General features: G+C 39.2%; 1 protein-coding gene across 3 annotated transcripts in view; it reads left to right on the top strand.

Moving 5' to 3' along the window:
• Positions 1-18,615, top strand: part of FAM204A (family with sequence similarity 204 member A) — a 33,646-nt gene that overhangs the window by 2,625 nt on the left and 12,406 nt on the right. For all 3 annotated transcript variants that reach the window (XR_005380688.1, XM_038578929.1, XM_038578930.1), the window contains exons 2-6: positions 2,288-2,529; positions 3,044-3,131; positions 3,259-3,289; positions 3,450-3,549; positions 15,367-15,456. Coding sequence is in view for 2 of the 3 variants with exons in the window: in XM_038578929.1 (XP_038434857.1) it covers positions 2,288-2,529; positions 3,044-3,131; positions 3,259-3,289; positions 3,450-3,549; positions 15,367-15,456 (551 nt within the window). In the remaining variant the exon portion in view is untranslated. The remainder of the gene's footprint in view (positions 1-2,287; positions 2,530-3,043; positions 3,132-3,258; positions 3,290-3,449; positions 3,550-15,366; positions 15,457-18,615) is intronic.

Raw genomic sequence — 18,615 nt, 5'->3', positions numbered from 1 at the left:
AGGTGCATGCTTTTCATTAGCAGTCACAATTGAAGTCTGGGTGGAGAGCTATTTGGCTGCTGCTGGACAGAGACGCTTGCCATGTGTGTAGAATGTTGGCTTTATGAAGTTAGATATTTTTGCCTGTCCCCATGTCTTAAAAGAGTGCCTGGCACACAGTGGCCATGCGCAAGATGTTATGGACAGGGAAAAGAAACCATGGTTTAAAACAGAACCCCCACTTTGCTAAGGAAGCTGAATCTGAAATCTGTTGGTGTTCTTAAGTTCTGAAATAGAAAATGAGCCTAAAGGTATATTATATGCCAGTGGCAAAGTCATGTTGGAGCTTATAATCATTCCCACTCTATCTACTCCTCAGAACAGTAGAAATATTTTTATTGATGGCATAGTGTCTGTTTTCAGTATTGACATATTTCACATATCTTTTGTGCTAACAGAGTATCTAAAGATTATCCATTCCAACTATTAAAATCCTCAGGCCAGGCTTAGGGATGGATCCATGTTTTATGGGGCTTGGAGCTTATATAATTTTGGGTCTCTTCTTTAAGAAAAGGAATGCAGATTCTAAATATAAAATTAGGTATAATGCTTTGGAAAGACCTGTGCAAAAGAGGAGCCTTGACACTTAGACTCCGTTATCTTTCTGCTTCTGGGTTTATTGTTCCATTTAGAAAACCAGACACCAATGTTTTTTATATAAACTTGTGTTAAACTGTGGACATCAGAGAAGTAAATGATTGGCATCAATTGCTAAGTGAATGCACCTCAACCTTAGAAACTTCAAAACTACCTTGTGAATGCTGCCACCCATAATAGAAATTATAAAAATATAATACATTGCCAAAGAAATACTAATAGCAAAAAAGCTCAGCATTGATCAAGTCCCTAGAACCTCCTAAATATTGTGGCATTTTCATAGCTTAGCTTGTTTAATTCTCAGAATAACCCTGTATGCAATATAATTATCCTTGTATTACAGTGGGAAACACTGAGGGTCAGAGGTGGTAAAAATGATTTCCTCATAGAGCTAATATATGGTGGGGTCAGGATTACAGGAGCAGTTAGATGTCAGAGCCCTTCTCAAAAAGCCAAAAGAGTATTTTGTTGAGGTTGTTTCAGAAGGCGGAAACAACTCAGCCTTCTAACAACTGAGGAGGCTGGACCCAAACCACCAGAAATAAGATCTGATTATGTGGACCTGGGAGCCTTCCTTAAAGGTTATCAGGAATCCATTATTCAGATTAGTGCAAAATCCCGTGATGCCTTTGTCTCAGAGACAATGGTGGTAGTTTCCTCATTAGGTTAATCACAATAGGAGGCAGAAAACTCAGCAAAAAAGATGTCCATCCTTGTTTTTTATTCCTTCAGGTTGGGTAGTACATCATGAGCAGTACAATCAACTTCTCTTTTTAGGCATCTTTTGAATGAAGTGGTTTTGCCTCAATATGTATACTAGGAGATTACTAGTGAAAGTATACTCAGTTATTATCATTTTAGCAAATGATTATAACTCCAGTTTTTAAAAATCATTTTTTGATAAACTTAACAATAGTTAATATTCTCTCTACCAATGCGCCATATAGCTAATGATAAATATTATCCTGAACTTCAACCTTAGCTTCCTAAACGCAGTATTGTTACTCAAAAAGGCTGTATTCTTTTGTTAAATTGTCAAGATTAACATTTAATACTCCATTATTTTAGCCAACAGTGTAAAATTTTAAACTAGGACATTCTTTTTACCACCAAGCTTTCCTCAAACCACTTGCACAGCCTAGACATTTTCCGTTGAATAATTGTTTTTCTACTCCTTTGACAATAAGTCCCCTGAAAGTTCAATTAAATACCAGTGAAACATGACTTCATTTATTTTCTTTTTTGATTGTGATAGCTTGAAATACAGTATTATAAATCTTAAATTGTGTGAAGTATATATTGTTAGGCCCTTAACATTCTTGAACAATGACTGCTTTTACTGAATTTATTTATTTTTAAACAAAATTATCCATTTATTAGAGAATCCAGGTCCTATTTTCTTTAAGTCATTCATCTGTAGGTGCCTCTTGTAGCAGACTTGCTTAAACTACTTTGTACTCTTAAAAAAAAAAATGTATACAAGCAAAGATGTTAATTCTTTTAATATGGAAGGTAAATCTCATTTTAGCTTAAAAGAAAAAAGTCTACATGGGCTCTTCCCATACTATTGGGATAATTGCTAGACTCCTGGGGTTTTAAATTTCTTTCCATGTCCATTTTGTAGGTCTAAATTCATCTTTTTTCCTTTTAGAAGAAAGGATGTGGAGTGGGTTGCTACCTCCTGGCCTAAACGAAAGTGATATTGAATTGAATTCTGAAGATGAAACCCCATTAGAGAACTCTGGACTTAACCTACAGGAAGATAAAGAAGATGGGGCCATTACAAAAACAGAGGTCTCCGATTTCCCAACAGATGGACCAAAACCTGGAGCAGAGGCTAATGTCAATGCATATGAAGAGTGCCCTTCTGGAATTGCCTTAAATATGTGGCATGTAAGTTTTCTCTTGTGTGTCTTATTAAAGCCTGTGCATGTGTGTCGGTGCATGCTCCAGTGTGTTTCTCTGCCATGGTCAGAATGCCTGTGTTCTTGGGAGGTAATAGGTAGGGAATATTGACTCAGAATACTCTGGGTGTGTGGTCAACCCATTGGGCACTCAGACACTAACTTTCATTTTTGTGTTTTTTATAAAAAGGAAGAAAAACATTTAGTAGGATTAGCTACTTTGCCCAACATGTTACACAAGTTCCTATATTAATTTGATCTCTTTGTCATCCGTATGAGTCATTGAATTTTACTGTCAGATAATCAGATTGACTTATGTCAAGATAAATGAAGATAAAAACTCAGGTTGGGGGAGAGTCTTAGAGAATAGAGTATCTCCAGAAGAAAACTACTTTTGTTTATAAATGCTAGAGTATATTTTTATTAGTTTGTAATTTTTTGAACATATGCTTTGCTTCAAAATTTACTTACTACTTTTTTTTTTTTTTTTTACATTTATATAGAAATTTCAAGAATTGCATAAAAAACATTCTGAACAGAAAACCTCAACTTCAGGATTCAGAAGGAAAAAAAGAAAACGCTCCAGGAAAGGTGTTTTGTTTTAATTCAAGTTAATTGTCAATAGTGCTAATGTTAAATTGTGACTAATTTTAATAAGCATGAATTTTGAAATAACAAACAAATACTCAGGTATTGACACTTTGTGAATTCCTTTCAGGTAAATTGAAGAATGAGGAAGAGTCTCATAGGTAGGTGGAATTTAAAATATTTGTTTCTTCTAGAAAATCCTGTAAAACTTGTATCAGTATTTGAACTACTTATGTCTGCAACCTAAGAACTAGTTTTTGTGATTTGTAATTGTAGTAACCAATTAAAGACACTAAAAATAAGTTATTGTCTATCTTGCAGTGAGCAGACCCCAAGTGAAACCCAGTGGAAGGAGCTTACTCAGTATTTTGGAATCAATGATAGGTTTGACCCCCCTGTTAAGAAGAAAAAAATCGATAAGGTAAGATCTTTTTTTATTGCATCTTATATTAGCCATTAGAAATGTTTGTAATTAGCCTTGCCTAAGGTATTCTCCTCATTAATTAATTCAGTGAAAAAGTTAAAATGCCTACTGTATGCTTAACAAGATGCTAGGTAAAGAAGTAAATATATAGTTAGAAATCATTTAAAAAATCATGTTAAGGAAATGAACAGGATGTTGTGAAGAAATTAAAATGGAGGCCCCACTTTAGGCGGTCAAGGGGGGGCCTTTTCTGGGAGATACCATTTCAGTGAGACCTGAAGGATGGGAAGGAACCATCTCTATGCAGAATGCTCTTGTAGAGGCAGTGACCTGGGTAAAGGTCCTCAGGGCAATGAGCCATAATGGGACATTTGAGTAACTGTGAGAATGTCAGCTTGGCTGGAATGGAATTAACGAGGAGGAGAGTGGCTCAGGATAGAGTTGGAGAGGCCGGCAGTCAGGGCCCAAACTGTGAAGGACCTGAAGGGGCAGAATAAGGAATTGGGTTTGAGTTACCATGTAGTTGAGAGTCATTCAAGAATTTAAGTTAAGAGAGTGATATGATCGAAGTGCTGTTTAAAATGATGGTTCTTGTGTGGAGAATGGGCTGTGGAGCAGCAAGAGTAAGTTAGAGAACAGTAAAGAGACTCTTGTAGGCACGAGAGGACGGTGGCTTGGACAAGAATGGTGCTGCTGAAGATGAAGAAGAGTGGATGGATTGGGGGTCTACTGTAGAAGGAGGATGGACGGTATTTGCCTCTAATGCTTTGTAAAGTGATGGAGAGGACTTGGGATGTGAGGAGGGAAAGAGCCATTTGGGGCTTTACCTGTAGCTGTGGTGTGAATACAAAGGTGGGACGGCTGGGGGAGTAGTGGGGGGAGAAGATTTAGAATGTGGCCTGTCCAAAGTTCATTTTGGGGCATGGGTGATCTAAGTGGGTGGGAGCAGAGAGGCAGTTGGTAAAATGAGGAGAATCTGAGCTGGAGATTCATGTTTGGACGTCATCGGTCGATAGGTGATGTGAATACTTAGTAGAGTCTTGAATGAATGAGTAACTTACATACTCAGGTCAGGGAGTGTGAACTCCAGGAGCATGAAAATTGAACACTGAGTTAGGGCTCAAGGCTCCAGAGCCTCCCTGGTTGAAGCCCAAGTGTATTGTATCCTGCCTGTTTAGACAGATTCCTCCTTCACAGATCATTTCTGTAGACTACTGCATGTACATAGAGACCATTAGCTGACTAATCGATATTTCTTGTGAAATAAACCTCAGATATTAAACCCATCATTGGGTGGTGTTGCATGTGCATTAAGGAACTGACAGAGAGGGATCCCTGGGTGGCACAGCGGTTTGGCGCCTGCCTTTGGCCCAGGGCACGATCCTGGAGACCCGGGATCTAATCCCACGTCGGGCTCTCGGTGCATGGAGCCTCCTTCTCCCTCTGCCTATGTCTCTGCCTCTCTCTCTCTGTGACTATCATAAATAAATAAAAATTAAAAAAAAAAAATGGAATTGACAGAGTAGAATTTTTGCATGTGAACCTTTTGATTCCGGTTTTGCCAAGAATTGTTGTCATTTAGTTCCTAGAGCACTGAGGAATTAGAACCAGCATCACTTTTTCTTTTTTTTAAGATTTATTTATTTATTTGAGAGAGAGAGAGCATGTGCACATGAGGGTAGGGGCAGAGGGAGAGGGAGAGAATCTCAAGCAGATTCCCCACTGAGTGAGGAGCTTGATGTCGGGCTTGATCCCAGGACCCTGAAATTGTGACCTGAGTCAAAATCCAGAGTCAGACACCTAACCGACTGAACCACTCAGGCACCCCAACCAGGATCACTTTCTGCCACTCTCATTGCTACTACTGAGCAATCTCTTTTTTTACAAGTGTGAAGCAGGTGCAGAAATGCCTACATTCAGTTGAAACTAAAACCCAGGCTTTATGACACCATTCTCAGTTCCTTTGCTTCACTGCCCAAAGGCTGGTCAGCACTGTAACGTGCAGATGCTCTGCTCTTGGCCCCTATGATTCTGGTGCTGGGAAGAGGGCGCTTGTGAGAAGGATGCTCTAGACTACATAAGCCTACTCTAAAAGCATGAGGTGGAGGGTTGTGGCTGATGGCAGTGGGCCGATCTCTGGCCAACCTGCTATTAGTCCCCACTGCTGACTACATGGTTGTTTTTGAGGGAAGGGATGGTTAAATATTGGTTCTTATATGAATTTTTGAAAAAGTTTTACTCATGAATTAGGTGGTCTTTGATCTTCCATTATTTATAGTTTCTGTTATGTCTTCTCAGAACTGTTGACTTCAGAGTATCTAAACGATTTCTAAGTAAAGTTGCTAACCATTCTAAACAGTAAAAAATTTGAAATTTTACAGTCTCTCCATATTAGAATTTTATTGTTACCCTACATATATGAAATTGTACCTTCTTGATACTGGCCAGATACTGCTGTTATTCATTGTCTAAAATTTGAGATTTGTATAGAGTAACCTTAATAAAGGTTAGGATTACTTGTGCACAATCTTTTAAACAACTCATTTTTATGAATCAATATTCTGTTTCACATTATACGTTAGATGTACTCTAGGAAAAGAAATTTAAGTCAAATGTCATTTTAAAAACAAGGTTTCTGTTTAAGGGAAGTCCTCTATAAATCCTTTTGTGATCACTCAATCTATTTTATGAGTTTGGATTTTCTTAACAGTAGACATTCCTCTGTGGGAATGACATCTGACTAAGAAAGTTATGGCATTTTTCTAAACAAGGAAACTGGTGCTGGCCAGGCTTGCCTCTGCCCAGGATTTTGCCGGCACTTAATATTCTATAAATAAATGCAAGCATAAAAGTAAAAGAAGGATTTAGTGAGGCCAAACTATCTCGTATTCTCTTAGTAGTTCACTATGAGTGCATGCCAGCAGGTTTGCACTCTCCCTTTGGTTTGGGATCGCTGTTTCACTGTTTTACATGCACCCTTTTTGCTGTCATGCTAAAATCTACTATGAATCTACAGAGTAAATAGACATTAAAGAATGTCCACAGTGGAGGCACCAAGATAAAAGCTAAGAATAGATGTAAGTCCAGCCGATAATAGCTACTGCTCAAGAAATCTAGAGAGGATCATGAAAATCTGTGATGCAGTTTGGACAAAACTAACATGGATTTCTAGTCTATTATTTCTCTAGAGCAGAGGCTGATCCGTTACCATATCTGAGAGAGCCCTTTTCTTCTGTATTCACTCTGTCCTTAAGAGTGGTAAAACAAAACTCCTTAATCTTGTGTCTATTGTGGGGGTGTCCCCACACCCCCAGTGTTTTCTTTCTTTTTTTGCTTGCTTGCTTCCTTTTTTTTTTTTTTTTTTTTGAACACTGTCAAGCTAAAACTATTGCTCAGCTGACTATGTGCATTTACAACACTGCTGTCACCTGCTTTCCTGACAATGAAGAGAGGATTTTTTTTAAATGTAATTTTCTTAGTATCCAAAGCTGTTTTAAAGTGTTCTTTGTATTAATTACAGCTATAATTGTGTCTCTGGCAGTAGTTTTAGGGCTTATTAATAATTCTGTAATCGTAACATAATTATTTTCAATCTATGTAGGAATTTCTTTAGAACAAATTTTATTCATTAATTTTGTTATAAATGTCTCAAGTATTAGTTGAATCATTTTGATTAGTCAACAATCATTACTGAAGTTTTATATATACTTAATGGATACTTTTGGGCATGAAAAATTAGAGTTAAATTTTAATAATTTTAAGAGTAAGTGTACAATGTCTTTGATAAATTTTTTAGTTGTTTTTGAGAAGAAACTTTTAATTGTATAGTGTAGCTTTTTTCAAATTTATTTTATTTTTTTTTTACCAGAATGCTTTTTTCCAACCAGAATCTTACTTGGAACTCTAATACGCAGATGAGATAAAAGGTTGCCTGCTGGGGCAAGGGGTGGTGGGGGTGGGGGGGGTGGTGGGGAGAGATGTAGAGTAGTGGTCTGGACAGGGCAGAAATGGTGGTGGTGGAGGGGAGAGTTGTAGTGGTACCATAGCCATTCCCCTGGTGTCAGTTACACAATTGCAAAGCATTAGCTTTTTATCCCCAGGTGGTGATTCAAATAATTTAAGTAGGTATGATTTATACATAAAGTTGACATCCCTAATTCTTAGTAGTTTATTTTCTCTCATTCATGGAGAGATTACCTAATTTTTTTTTCCTTTGATATTTAGGTCTAATTAGAGCACAGCAAACTTTAGTGAATAGTTCATTTGTATTAAGCTTTAAGAATTGGACAAATTGTCTAAGAATTTAGTAGCAAATTTTTTTTTAAAAGATTTTATTTATTCATGAGAGACACAGAGAGAGAGAGAGGCAGAGACATAGGCAGAGAGAGAAGCAGCCTGATGTGGGACTCAATCCCCGGACTGGGATCACGCCCTGAGCCAAAGGCAGACGCTCAACCACTGAGCCACCCAGGTGTCCCTAGTAGCAAAATTTCTATAGAACTATATTCTACAGTTTGACTAAAGGAGCTTTAATCACATGTTAAAAGAGATCCTCCATATGCACATGTGGCTAATTGGTTTTTCTTGTTAAACCTTAGTACCCATACGTTTCATTGATAGTTGTCTTCTTGACGTCTGCAGCAAAACTTTAATTAGAGGTTACTTATGGCCTCGTGGGAACCTGTTAGATACCAGCCTTGGATGTTTTTCCACCTGTGGCCAAATTGCCGTCTCTAAATTTGTTTGACTCTTAATTTGTTGAGGTATATTTATCTTAAGCTAAATTCTGATTCCTGACAAAAGGCACCTTAGAAGCACACCGAGGCCCTGCAGAGTATCATCAGTTTTTCTGTGCTATGAGAGACATTAGAGATAATACCAACAGAGGTATGCTTGGGTCTAACTTAAGACTTTTTTAAAAGACTTACTACTCAAATCTTCATGAGACTACTTACTGACTCAAAGTTGAATTCTTGGGTCTTACACTTGGGGCTGAGGCTTTGGTACGTTATGATGAGGTCTGTAGCCATATGGAGCTAGGCCTTTTGGTTTTAATGGTATCCTAATACTTAGATAATATATTATGAACAGCTTATTTATCAAATGACTTTATATTCTAGAGTTTTGCTCAGTATTATACATATATTTTCTTTGACCCTTACCATAAGCTTGCAGAGGATGTGGTATTACCTTCTTTTTGGAGGTAAGGTAATTATAACCTGTAGAGGTCTAAGAATCACCCAGAGTTTCTTGTTCAGTAAGTAGAGGAGGTGGAATTTGAATCCCTGGGTCTGACCTTACCAGCCATGTTCTTTGTAAATTGTTACTAACTTACGGTCTTAAGAAGATGGGAATGTTTTACCTTAGGATTTTTTTTTTTTTAACTAATGTTAGCATTTTGAATGTATTTAGAATGTTAATATCTTCTTATAGAAGCAGAAAATTTGGGGGTGCATGTGGAACCAGAAATTTTTCAGAGTCAGAAGGAGCTGTTTTATTTTACATAAATAAATCATTAAAAAAAAGAAGGAAAAAGAAAAGAGAGAAAAAGGAAACAGTTGTATCCAGTGAAATTTTGTTGAATTAAAAAAAAAAGTTTTAAAAGAGCTAAAAACATAGTTGAACATGGGAGTGGAATTTTATTTCTAGGAGAGAATTTTGGTTATCAAGCCCATCATCTTTTCTTGAAGGAAACCGAGGCTTTGCTCTCTCTTTAAGGAAATCTCATTTACCCAGAGCCGTGACCACCTCTCTTGACTTCTGTTCCAGTGCTTTTTCTGCTATATTATGCTAGTGCTCTGAATGGCTGGGGTAATAGGAATTAGTTAATGATAAAGAGAGAGACTTGTAATTTTAGCTGACTTATTTTTAAGTGAAAATTATACTTAGAAGCTCAGCAGTTCATATAAGTTTCTGGGAGAGGGGAATATTCTTGTTTTCTACCTTTGTGACATTAACTGTGAATGCTGACTCCATGATAACCAAGAAAAGTTAGCAAGTTGATACAACAAAATGACTTGATAAGCAGACCACTGGTTTATTCAGGGTATTGGTGCTAAAAAACAGAATGGATTATGCACTGATCTGCGATTACTGTAGGTCCTGGAGTAAAGAAGTATAGCACCCAGGTCTAACTAATCTTAGGAAGCCTACATAATTGGAGGGAAACATACAGAGCTGTTATGTGGAGTAAGACAGACTGTCCCAAGAACGGATGCCATTAGTGACCAGGCTACTGAAATGAAAGGCTGGGACAGATTAAGTCTGGATTTGGGTAACTGCTTCCCCAGAATTTGTGGTGCAGGAAAAATTGAAGTTTGCTGTATTTTATTTTCATATATATTTGAGGAGATACCTAATATCCTGTGCTGGAAGGAGGGCCCACTAGGCCACTGTATTAGCTTTTCTTAAATAAAATACCTCATTTCTATTGTAAAAGTGAATAATAAATACAAAGTCCAGAGGCAGGGACTGTGCTAAGCACTGGGAGTCCAAGAGGGAGAAGATATTCTTCATGCCCTCAAGAAATGCATATTCTAGCAGTGGGAAAGATTTATACATCAGTAAGCATAATAAAATATGACTCTTGTTTAACCATAGGGCTGCTATTAATCCAACATTACTGTTGTGGAATTCTCTTGGGAACTTGTCAAAGCAATGGCTTTGTAATAAGTGTTCCTCATTTGAGTGGGATCTTTTCAGTATTAATACACCCATGGATTACTGCACTGTGACCATTAACTCAGTAATGTAGGCTGAGAGCCTCTTGTGTGAGAAGAACAGGCTAGGGGGTAGGACACACCAAGCCAGTGACCATACATGTTTGCCCTTAGTGAGCCTGGAACCCAGCAGGGAAGACAGACCCACAAGTGCTCAAGAGAGTCATGGAGTGCAGTGATAGTACAGCTTGGAGAAAGCATTGTGGAAGGCAGTTAGGTACTAGGCACAGGGCAGAGTGAAGCCGGGTCAGTGGATGTATTGGTGAGTGAACCTGTAGAGGTAGAGAAGGTAACATTGACATGGGACATACAAGGGGGGCTAAGATTTTTCTGGTAGAAATATATCAGAGGCACCGAGGACATTAAGAGATTGGTAAATGTGACCAGAGATTGGAAGCACAGTATTGCCCAAGATGGGGCTGAGAAAGCATTGTGGGAACCTATTGTAGAGGGATTTCAGTTGCAATTCAAGGTGTCTAATGACATGGTGTCTCTACTTTAAAAAGGTAGAAGACTAGTTTGGAGGAGGTTGTCAACTTCCAAACAGGAGTTGATGAGGCCTCTAAGAAGCCCAGAAAAGAGACATGAGATACCCTACCAAAAAGTTAAAAATAAGAGCACAGGATTGGAGGCATTGAAGACCACTGAGGATTCCCGTCCAGGGTGACTGAGTGGGTGGGCAGCTCTGAAGGGGAAGCAGGGCAGCAAGGGATGAGCTTGTTTGTAGGCATAACAAAAAGTTGGAGACCCTGCCTTTCCAAGGCTTCAATATAAAGATAACTAGCAAGTGGCTGGAGATATAGATCTTGGTATAGCTGAGAGATCAGATGTTTTAAATTTTTAAAGATATATGAAACAGCTTATAAGAAGTAATTGAAGTCCTAGGACTGAGTACATTACTGGAGAAGAGGGAAAAGTCAGAAGAAAAGGGGTCTAATCACAGAGCCTTGAGGACTGTCATCATTAGAGTTATAATTCAAGAAAAGGAGATCAAGGACCTCCAAGGAGATTTAAGTTCTATATTTGGGGAGGTAGTTTTAAGAATGAGGATGTAGTTGACATAATAGATGATCAGGTAGGAGGAGGACAAATGGTGTTATTTGTGATTGTTGAGTTTCAGAGAAGGGTGAAGACAAAAGGAATAGAGAATGCAGTGGGGGATGACACAGGCCTCTCAGTACACTGACCTACAAGAGAGAAACGAAGTACCAACCTAAGAAGCAAGCTATGTCATCTCATCCAGTCCCTGGTCCAGAATGGGAAAGACAGACATGTTTGTAGGGTGAGAAGAATGAAAAAGAGAGGGGGAGGAGAAAATTATTTTTATTTATTTATTTTTAAAGATTTACTTATTTATTTGAGAGAAAGTGAGAGAGAGTACAGAGAAGAGGGAGAGAGAATATTCATCAGACTCCTCACTGAGTTTGGAGTGCGACTTGGGGGTCCATCTTATGACTGTGAGATCACAACCTGAACTGAAATCCCGAGTTAGATGCTAAACCAACTGAGCCACCTAGACACCCCAAGAGGAGAAAATTTAAAGAGCAGGCTTCTGGGTGACATGTAAGCAGATAGGATTAGGATGAGCACAGGTAGTATGGTTAGTTTTGGAAAGAGATGATTCTTTCTTGGAGGCAGTAGGGACAGAGGGACAGGGTGAGTGAAGATAACACCTTGTGAGGTTGGATGAGAGGAAGGTTGTAGAAGGGACATAGAATGTCCCTTCTTTGGTTCTTCTCTTCCCCTCCGACTCTGCCTCAGCCTCTCATGAATTAGAAGGTAGAGTTATAATCTGAAAAGGATGGAGGTAGGGTTGAGGGCATTTGAAAAAGTAGAAAAGTAACAACTTCTTAGAGGAATGTGGGAACTTTCAAGGGTAGAAGTTAGAGCCCACTCAGTTGAATTTGAAGATCGTCTTTTACTACAAGCCAGTGAATTGAGTTACTTGGTTTTCTCTGACACAGCTGGGACACCTAGATGTTCAAGTAGTAGAAATAGGTGGTTGGAAAGAGCCGAAACAAGGTAAATGTGGGAGGAAATTGTACATATTGCTTAGGTCATTGATTCTTTTTTTTTTCTTTTTTTTATGCATGAGAGAGAGAGAGAGAGAGAGGAAGGGGCAGAGACAGAGGCAGAGGGAACCTGTGGGGAGCCTGCTCCAGAACTTGATCCCAGGACCCTGAGATCATCACCTGAGCTGAAAGGAAACACTCAACCACTGAGCCATGCAGGCATCCCAGGTCATTGGTTCTTAAACTTTGGCCTGATAAGTATCAATGAATTCCTGGGTCCTGATCCCAGTTTCTGATTCAGAGTATTTAGATTTCTAACAAGTTCCCAGGTAGTGCTGATGCTGCTGGTCCAGACATATACTTTGAGAACTCCTGGCTTAGAGTTTGAAAAGGTTAATCATGGATGGCAGGCCAGAGAGAGAGAGGGCAGGAGAATCCAAGAAGGGCCTGAAGGACTGGGAGAATAAATATGGTGGTGCCAGGGTAGGGTTTCAAATGAAGACAAGGCAGGTTCACTGGCTATGAAGACTTGAGACTAGTGAAAGGACAGAATATTGAGTTCAGAAAGAATTCCAGACTGTAAAGCTTTGGAACTGGAGCTTTCAGGTGATGTCTGTTGCATGGCCCAGAGTGAGCCTTTTCAAAGTATTGGTCTTCTAAGACATACAGAGCTTGTGTCTGAATATAACTCAGTGTACTACTTCCTTGTTTGAGAAAGTCTTTTCTTCCTCCCCTCCCCCTTCTCCCCTAAAACCAAAAGTCCAAGCTGTATAGTCATGTAGTTGATTTGCATTCTGGCACACGCTCAGGTCGTGGACTGGCAATATTCACAGACCTGAGCAGGTGCACACACCACACTTGGTGTGTCACAGACCTTGAGTATGGATCCTGGGATGGGCATTAGAGGTCCCTGAGGATGAAGGATGTTGGAAAAGTGAGTCCAGAGTGTTTGTTGGATCACGAGGAGAAGAGTTCTTCAGAAATACAGAAAAGAATTTCTGGAGACTGATCGGTAATCATAGGACCAGAATGGGAAAAGGACAGAGAGCCACATGGCCTGGGATCAGAGACTAAGGCCTATTGAATGATGGTCTCAGGCTATAGTTGGGAGCAAGGATGATAAGCATGTCATCCTATCAAATCCTTAGATGGGGTGAGAGATTGTGAGAAGGGATGATCTTCATTCAACAGGGACACTAGTGATAACCTTGCCTGTCTGTGTTCCGTGTTTTTAGGCAGATTATGTATGGCCACTTTTTTTGTTTTCAAATTTTTATTTAAATTCTAGTTAGTTAGCATACAGGGTAATATTGGTTTCAGGAGTAGAATTTGGTGATTCATCACTTACATATAACATCCAGTGCTCATCATTAACATGTGCCCTCCTTCAGATCCATCACCCATTTTGCCCCTCCCCCACCCATCAGCCTCCCTGAACCCTCAGTTTTTCTCTATCATTAAGAGTTTATGGTTTGTTTCCTTCTCTTTTATTCCCCCTCCTTATATATTCGTGTTTTGTTTCTTTTAAGATTTATTTACTTTAGAGAAAGAGCATGTGTGTGTGTGATGTGGGGGGAAAGGGGACAGGGAGAAGGAGAGAGAGAATCCCAAGTAGACTTTGCACCCAGCATGGAGCCTGACATAGGGTTCGGTTTTACAACCCCAAGACCCCAAGATATGACCTGAGCCGAAATCAAAAGTCAGACCCTCAACTGACTGAGCCATCCAGGTGCCTCTTACGTGTTTTGTTTCTTAAATTCCACGTAGGAGTCAAATCATATGGTATTCTTCTTTCTCCAACTTATTTCGCTTAGCATAATGCACTCTGACTCCATCCACAACATTGCAAATGGCAAGATTTCATTCTTTTTGATGGCTGACTAGTATTCCATTGTGCGGGGGATAGAGAAAAAAAAAACGGAGGAGGGGCAGAGGGAGAAGCAGGCTCCCCACTGAGCAGAGAGCCTGTCTTGGGACTCAATCCCAGGACCCCAAGATCATGACCTGAGCCAAAGGCAGACACTTAACCCACTGAGCCACCCAGGTACCCATGTGTATAGACATTTTTAAGTCTTGTTTCAACAGAGGCTATACAGGAACAAAATTTCTCTTAGTTGATGGGTATAATTAAGCAGTACACTGACAGGCAGAGGCATTCCCGGGGTCCCTTTTACTAGGTGAGGGAGAAATTGGGAACTGAAAATGTGGAGGACAAACTGGCTAAGCCATTGTTAGGGCAAAATTTTCTTGTGAGAAGCAATATATATTAGACCATTTAAACATTTTAAAACTATTTCCACAAGCTAAATTCAGTTATATAAGTCCAAGCATCTTTCCATAAATGTATGATGAATCCTACCTCATCTGTTTGGTAGCCTTATGAAAATTTTAATTATGATTTCCTGAAGCATCTTCAGCTAATAAAGAAAAACATTTTCATAGGAAAATAAAATCATTCTCTTATGTAACATTCCTCCCATATTTAATATCTACCTGAATACCCATAGTCAGACGCTGGAGGGCTGTTGAAGGAGGGCTTCAGCTACAGGAAGGAGCAGGGGAGGGTGGTGTGAGTACAGGCTCTGGGCAGACCCAGATTCATGTGACAGCCTTACCACTTGCAGACTCTGGACCTTGGCCATGTTAGTGAGTCTGAGGCCTCGGTTTCCTCATGTTCAAAAACAGGATAGTAGTATTTTGTGAAATTGTTGGGAGGATAAATGAGCTTTGTTATAATACTAAGCTGGAATCCACTACATAATAAGCTTGCCATCATTTTAACTATTGTTATCATTAACATTATATTGTAATTAAGGGGAAGTGTAGTCCTTGAAGTCACAGAAGTCTGGATTGGCATCTCCTTTTTCTTAGTTCAGGAAGTTACCTAACCTTGATTAAGCCATTTGGTATCTCTGCATGGCCTTCTCATCAGTAAATAGGAATGGTACCAACTACCACAGGGGTCACCATGAAAATTCAGTGGTCTAAGTAACATGCTCGGTATAGCCCTGTGACATAGTTTTTGCCAGCAATTGTTTGCCTTTCTTTCCTGCCTTTAAGTTTTAGGTTTCTTTGCTTTCTAGTCGGGCCTTGAAAAGAGCATAGACCAGGCTGTGGAAGAATGGAACATCGAGAAGGCTGAGGAACTCAGCAACCAGCTAGCTACTCGAGAGGTGAGTCAACTGTAGTATTTCCAGATTTTCTAAAATGAATGTACATTCTTTTTGTGACCACAAGTAAGTTTAGTATGCAAATACTTGATCTTAGCTTTTTTTGTTTGTTTTTTAAGTAGGCTCCATGCCCACTGTGGAGCCCAGTGTGGGGTTTGAACCTCATCCTGAGATCAAGACCTGAGCTGAGATCAAGAGTCGGATGCTTAACCGACTGAGCCACCCAGGCGCCCCTCAAATATTTAATCTTAGATTTTCCTTTCTGTCCATTTTCTTTCGTCTTATACTGCCATTTATTTTGAAGGGCTGGGTTCTATTTTTGTCTTCAATGTTTTTAAATTATTCTGGTCTAAAACTTATGGTAGAAATAATTCATGATTGATATTCAACCCTAGATTTCACCTGGTTCAGAGGGGTTTTTGCCTGTTATGATTAAAAGACTAGCTTTCTTTTTCCATTTGCATCTTTAATTCTGTTTAACTCTCCCTGAGGGCAGCTGTGTGTTCCAGTGTCATATCTCAAGGTTTTCCTTGCCCTCACCTCCCCAAATGCTTTTTTCCTGCATATTTTAAACTTTCAGTCCTAAAAAATTTTCAGCTTTTTAAAACCTATAGTCTAGAATATAAAACCAGTAGAGACATTGAATATTCTTTTTTCAAGTACACAAGGCTTCCAGAAGATTGTGACTTGCACCTTTTCTCCAATTGCTGCTGGGTGTCAGTAGGCAAAGTTGCACATTGAGTAAAGACCTCAAATGGGCATATGTTGTGGTGTTGTTAATGGGTTTTGTGATTCTTTTTTGTCTTTTTTAGGGAAAAAGTTCTACCATAGCTTTCCTTTTACTGTATCCCTACCTTTTTCACCTTACTCTTAAACTAGACTCCCAGAGGTTTAATTGCATGGAGAGCATCATTGGTTGTCTGTGCAAGTTGCTGTCCATGTACCCTGTTCTTTCTTAACTCACCTACAGGTGAGCATTTGTTCTAAACAAATGAGGCTAGTGATGAACTTAACTATTTCAGTAAATCCTTCTCTGGAAGCACCATTTCACTCTTCTGCTGCCAATGGCAAAAAATCCACTATTTATTGCTGTTTGTTGGTCTGTTTCCCATTTTTGGATGCTGGCCATAAGTATCTTGTAAGGTATATGTTTTTATGTAGGGAAATAAACAAATCCAGAAGTGAGGCTTTGGGATTCAGAAGTTCTCTTTTTCCCCGTAAACCATTAAGATCAATTGTCGTAGTTAATATTTATGTTTGTGACATGTCTACATATGTGTGCTTATTTATTAAATGGCTACTATATAGGAAATTATGAAGCTTGGAGCTTGAGTTTGAGACACAAGCAAGCAGCAGTATAAATGGCAGTTAGGGGGCCTTTCAAAAAGTGACATTTTAAAAAAATTGTTTACTTTTTTTCTCATAAGATTCATTCTTCCCTTCCCAGCTTTTATTTCTTGTGCTTTGACATTTGCTCTCTTTTTTGGTAGTCATGTTTTGATTTTATTGATTATAACATTTATTAGATACAATAGCATTTTATCACTCTGTTTTCAAACAAAGATTCAAGTATTACATTTCTTTTATTTTTATTTTATTTTATTTTATTTTTTTAAGTATTACATTTCTTTTAAAGATTTATTTTAGAGAGCATGAGCACACACAGGCACAGGGTGAGGAAGGGCAGAGGCAGAGGGAGATGGAGAGGGAAAGAGAATCTCAAGCAGACTCTGCTCTAAGTGCAGAGCCCAATGCAGGGCTTGATCTTATGGCCCTGAGCTGAAACCAAGTTGGATGCTTAACCGACTGCAATAGACTGCACCACCCAAGCACCCCTATTATATTTTAATAAGATGAATTTGATAGTGTGTTGAATGGTACCACAACCTTGATAAGATTTAAGTGTCAGTTGGCAGTTATTATAGTGGCTTCTTCAGCTTGGTGTGTGTACCTGGCACTTATCTCTGCAAATCAGCTTTGTGTTAAAGACCATCTCTAAGATTCTGTCCCATAATAGAGCACTTAATGTTTGTTGTTACTATTTTGGCATCTGGAACTTACTTTTCCGTAGAATTGTTGTTAGACGTAGTGGTTAAGATTCTTGGGTAGCCTGCAAGTATATACAAAATAGTGGATTATATCAGTAGTATATCTCCTCTCCAAATTTTGGAGAGTTGACCTTGAAATGTCAGAGAAGGGTGGGGAGGGATATGCTTCAGGGCTGGAAGAGAGTCCCATGGATAAAAGTGGATCTGGCTGCAAGGATGATGAGGGGTAGGCACAGTAGGATGTATGATGGAGGTAGTGGCTGAAGGCATAAGTGGGCTTTCAGAGACTCAAAGGCTCGCAGGGCAGCAACACCAATCAATCGCTAAGTCTTGGTCACATCTAAATAGGCAGGTATGGAAGCCTTTGGCAGCTTTCTCTGAATATCCACCTCATTTGGGTCAGAAGCAACCCTTTTGGAGAACTGGTCCTTAAATACACCACTTTGGTCCATGTTGTGCCACATGTTTGAGATGGTGTCTCTTGAATCTCTTTAAAAATTGTGGGTATTTAGGACTGTTTGCTCTCCAGCAAATGCTGTACCATCAGCATGTGGCTGATCTCTGAAATGCCTGTATAGTTATACTAAAGCTAAGGAAAGAAACATAATAAAATCCAGTGAGGCCTTAGGGTATGGCTTCCTGATTGTTCTTAGAAACACTGTAGACTTGTCATTACCTCTCTCTCAGGGATCATAGGATTCAACAAACTGGTGTCCCCGTGTCATTGCTTGTCCAGTCTTCCTCTTGGAAGACCTGAGAGTTAGGTATTTTGTGATGTCTACCAAATAACAAGGTGAGTGTGACTCAGCGAGCGGCCCCAGGTCAGTTACTTTTTTCGGATCTTGGCTTATTACCAGAAGAAAAAATAATGCAAGGCCTAGTCTGCAGCTTTAGAATGTGGGCTCCACATGACCCAACCATGGCTGGTTGTTTTTCTTTTTGTCTTTTTCTGTTGATTAGCACCCCCATCTTAAGGGGGAATTCAGAGAGAAGCATTTACTTTATTGCAGGCTCTGTGTTTTTTCTAGGTAAAGTTAATAGTGCTGAAATATTAAAAGTTGAATGTATTTGAGTTTAAAAAAAAGTTTAATTTTGTAATAATTTGACTTTCAGA

Source organism: Canis lupus, chromosome 28 (genome assembly GCF_011100685.1).
Source record: "Canis lupus familiaris isolate Mischka breed German Shepherd chromosome 28, alternate assembly UU_Cfam_GSD_1.0, whole genome shotgun sequence".
Lineage (NCBI taxonomy): Eukaryota > Metazoa > Chordata > Mammalia > Carnivora > Canidae > Canis > Canis lupus.
This window is presented reverse-complemented; position numbering and strand designations above follow the sequence as displayed.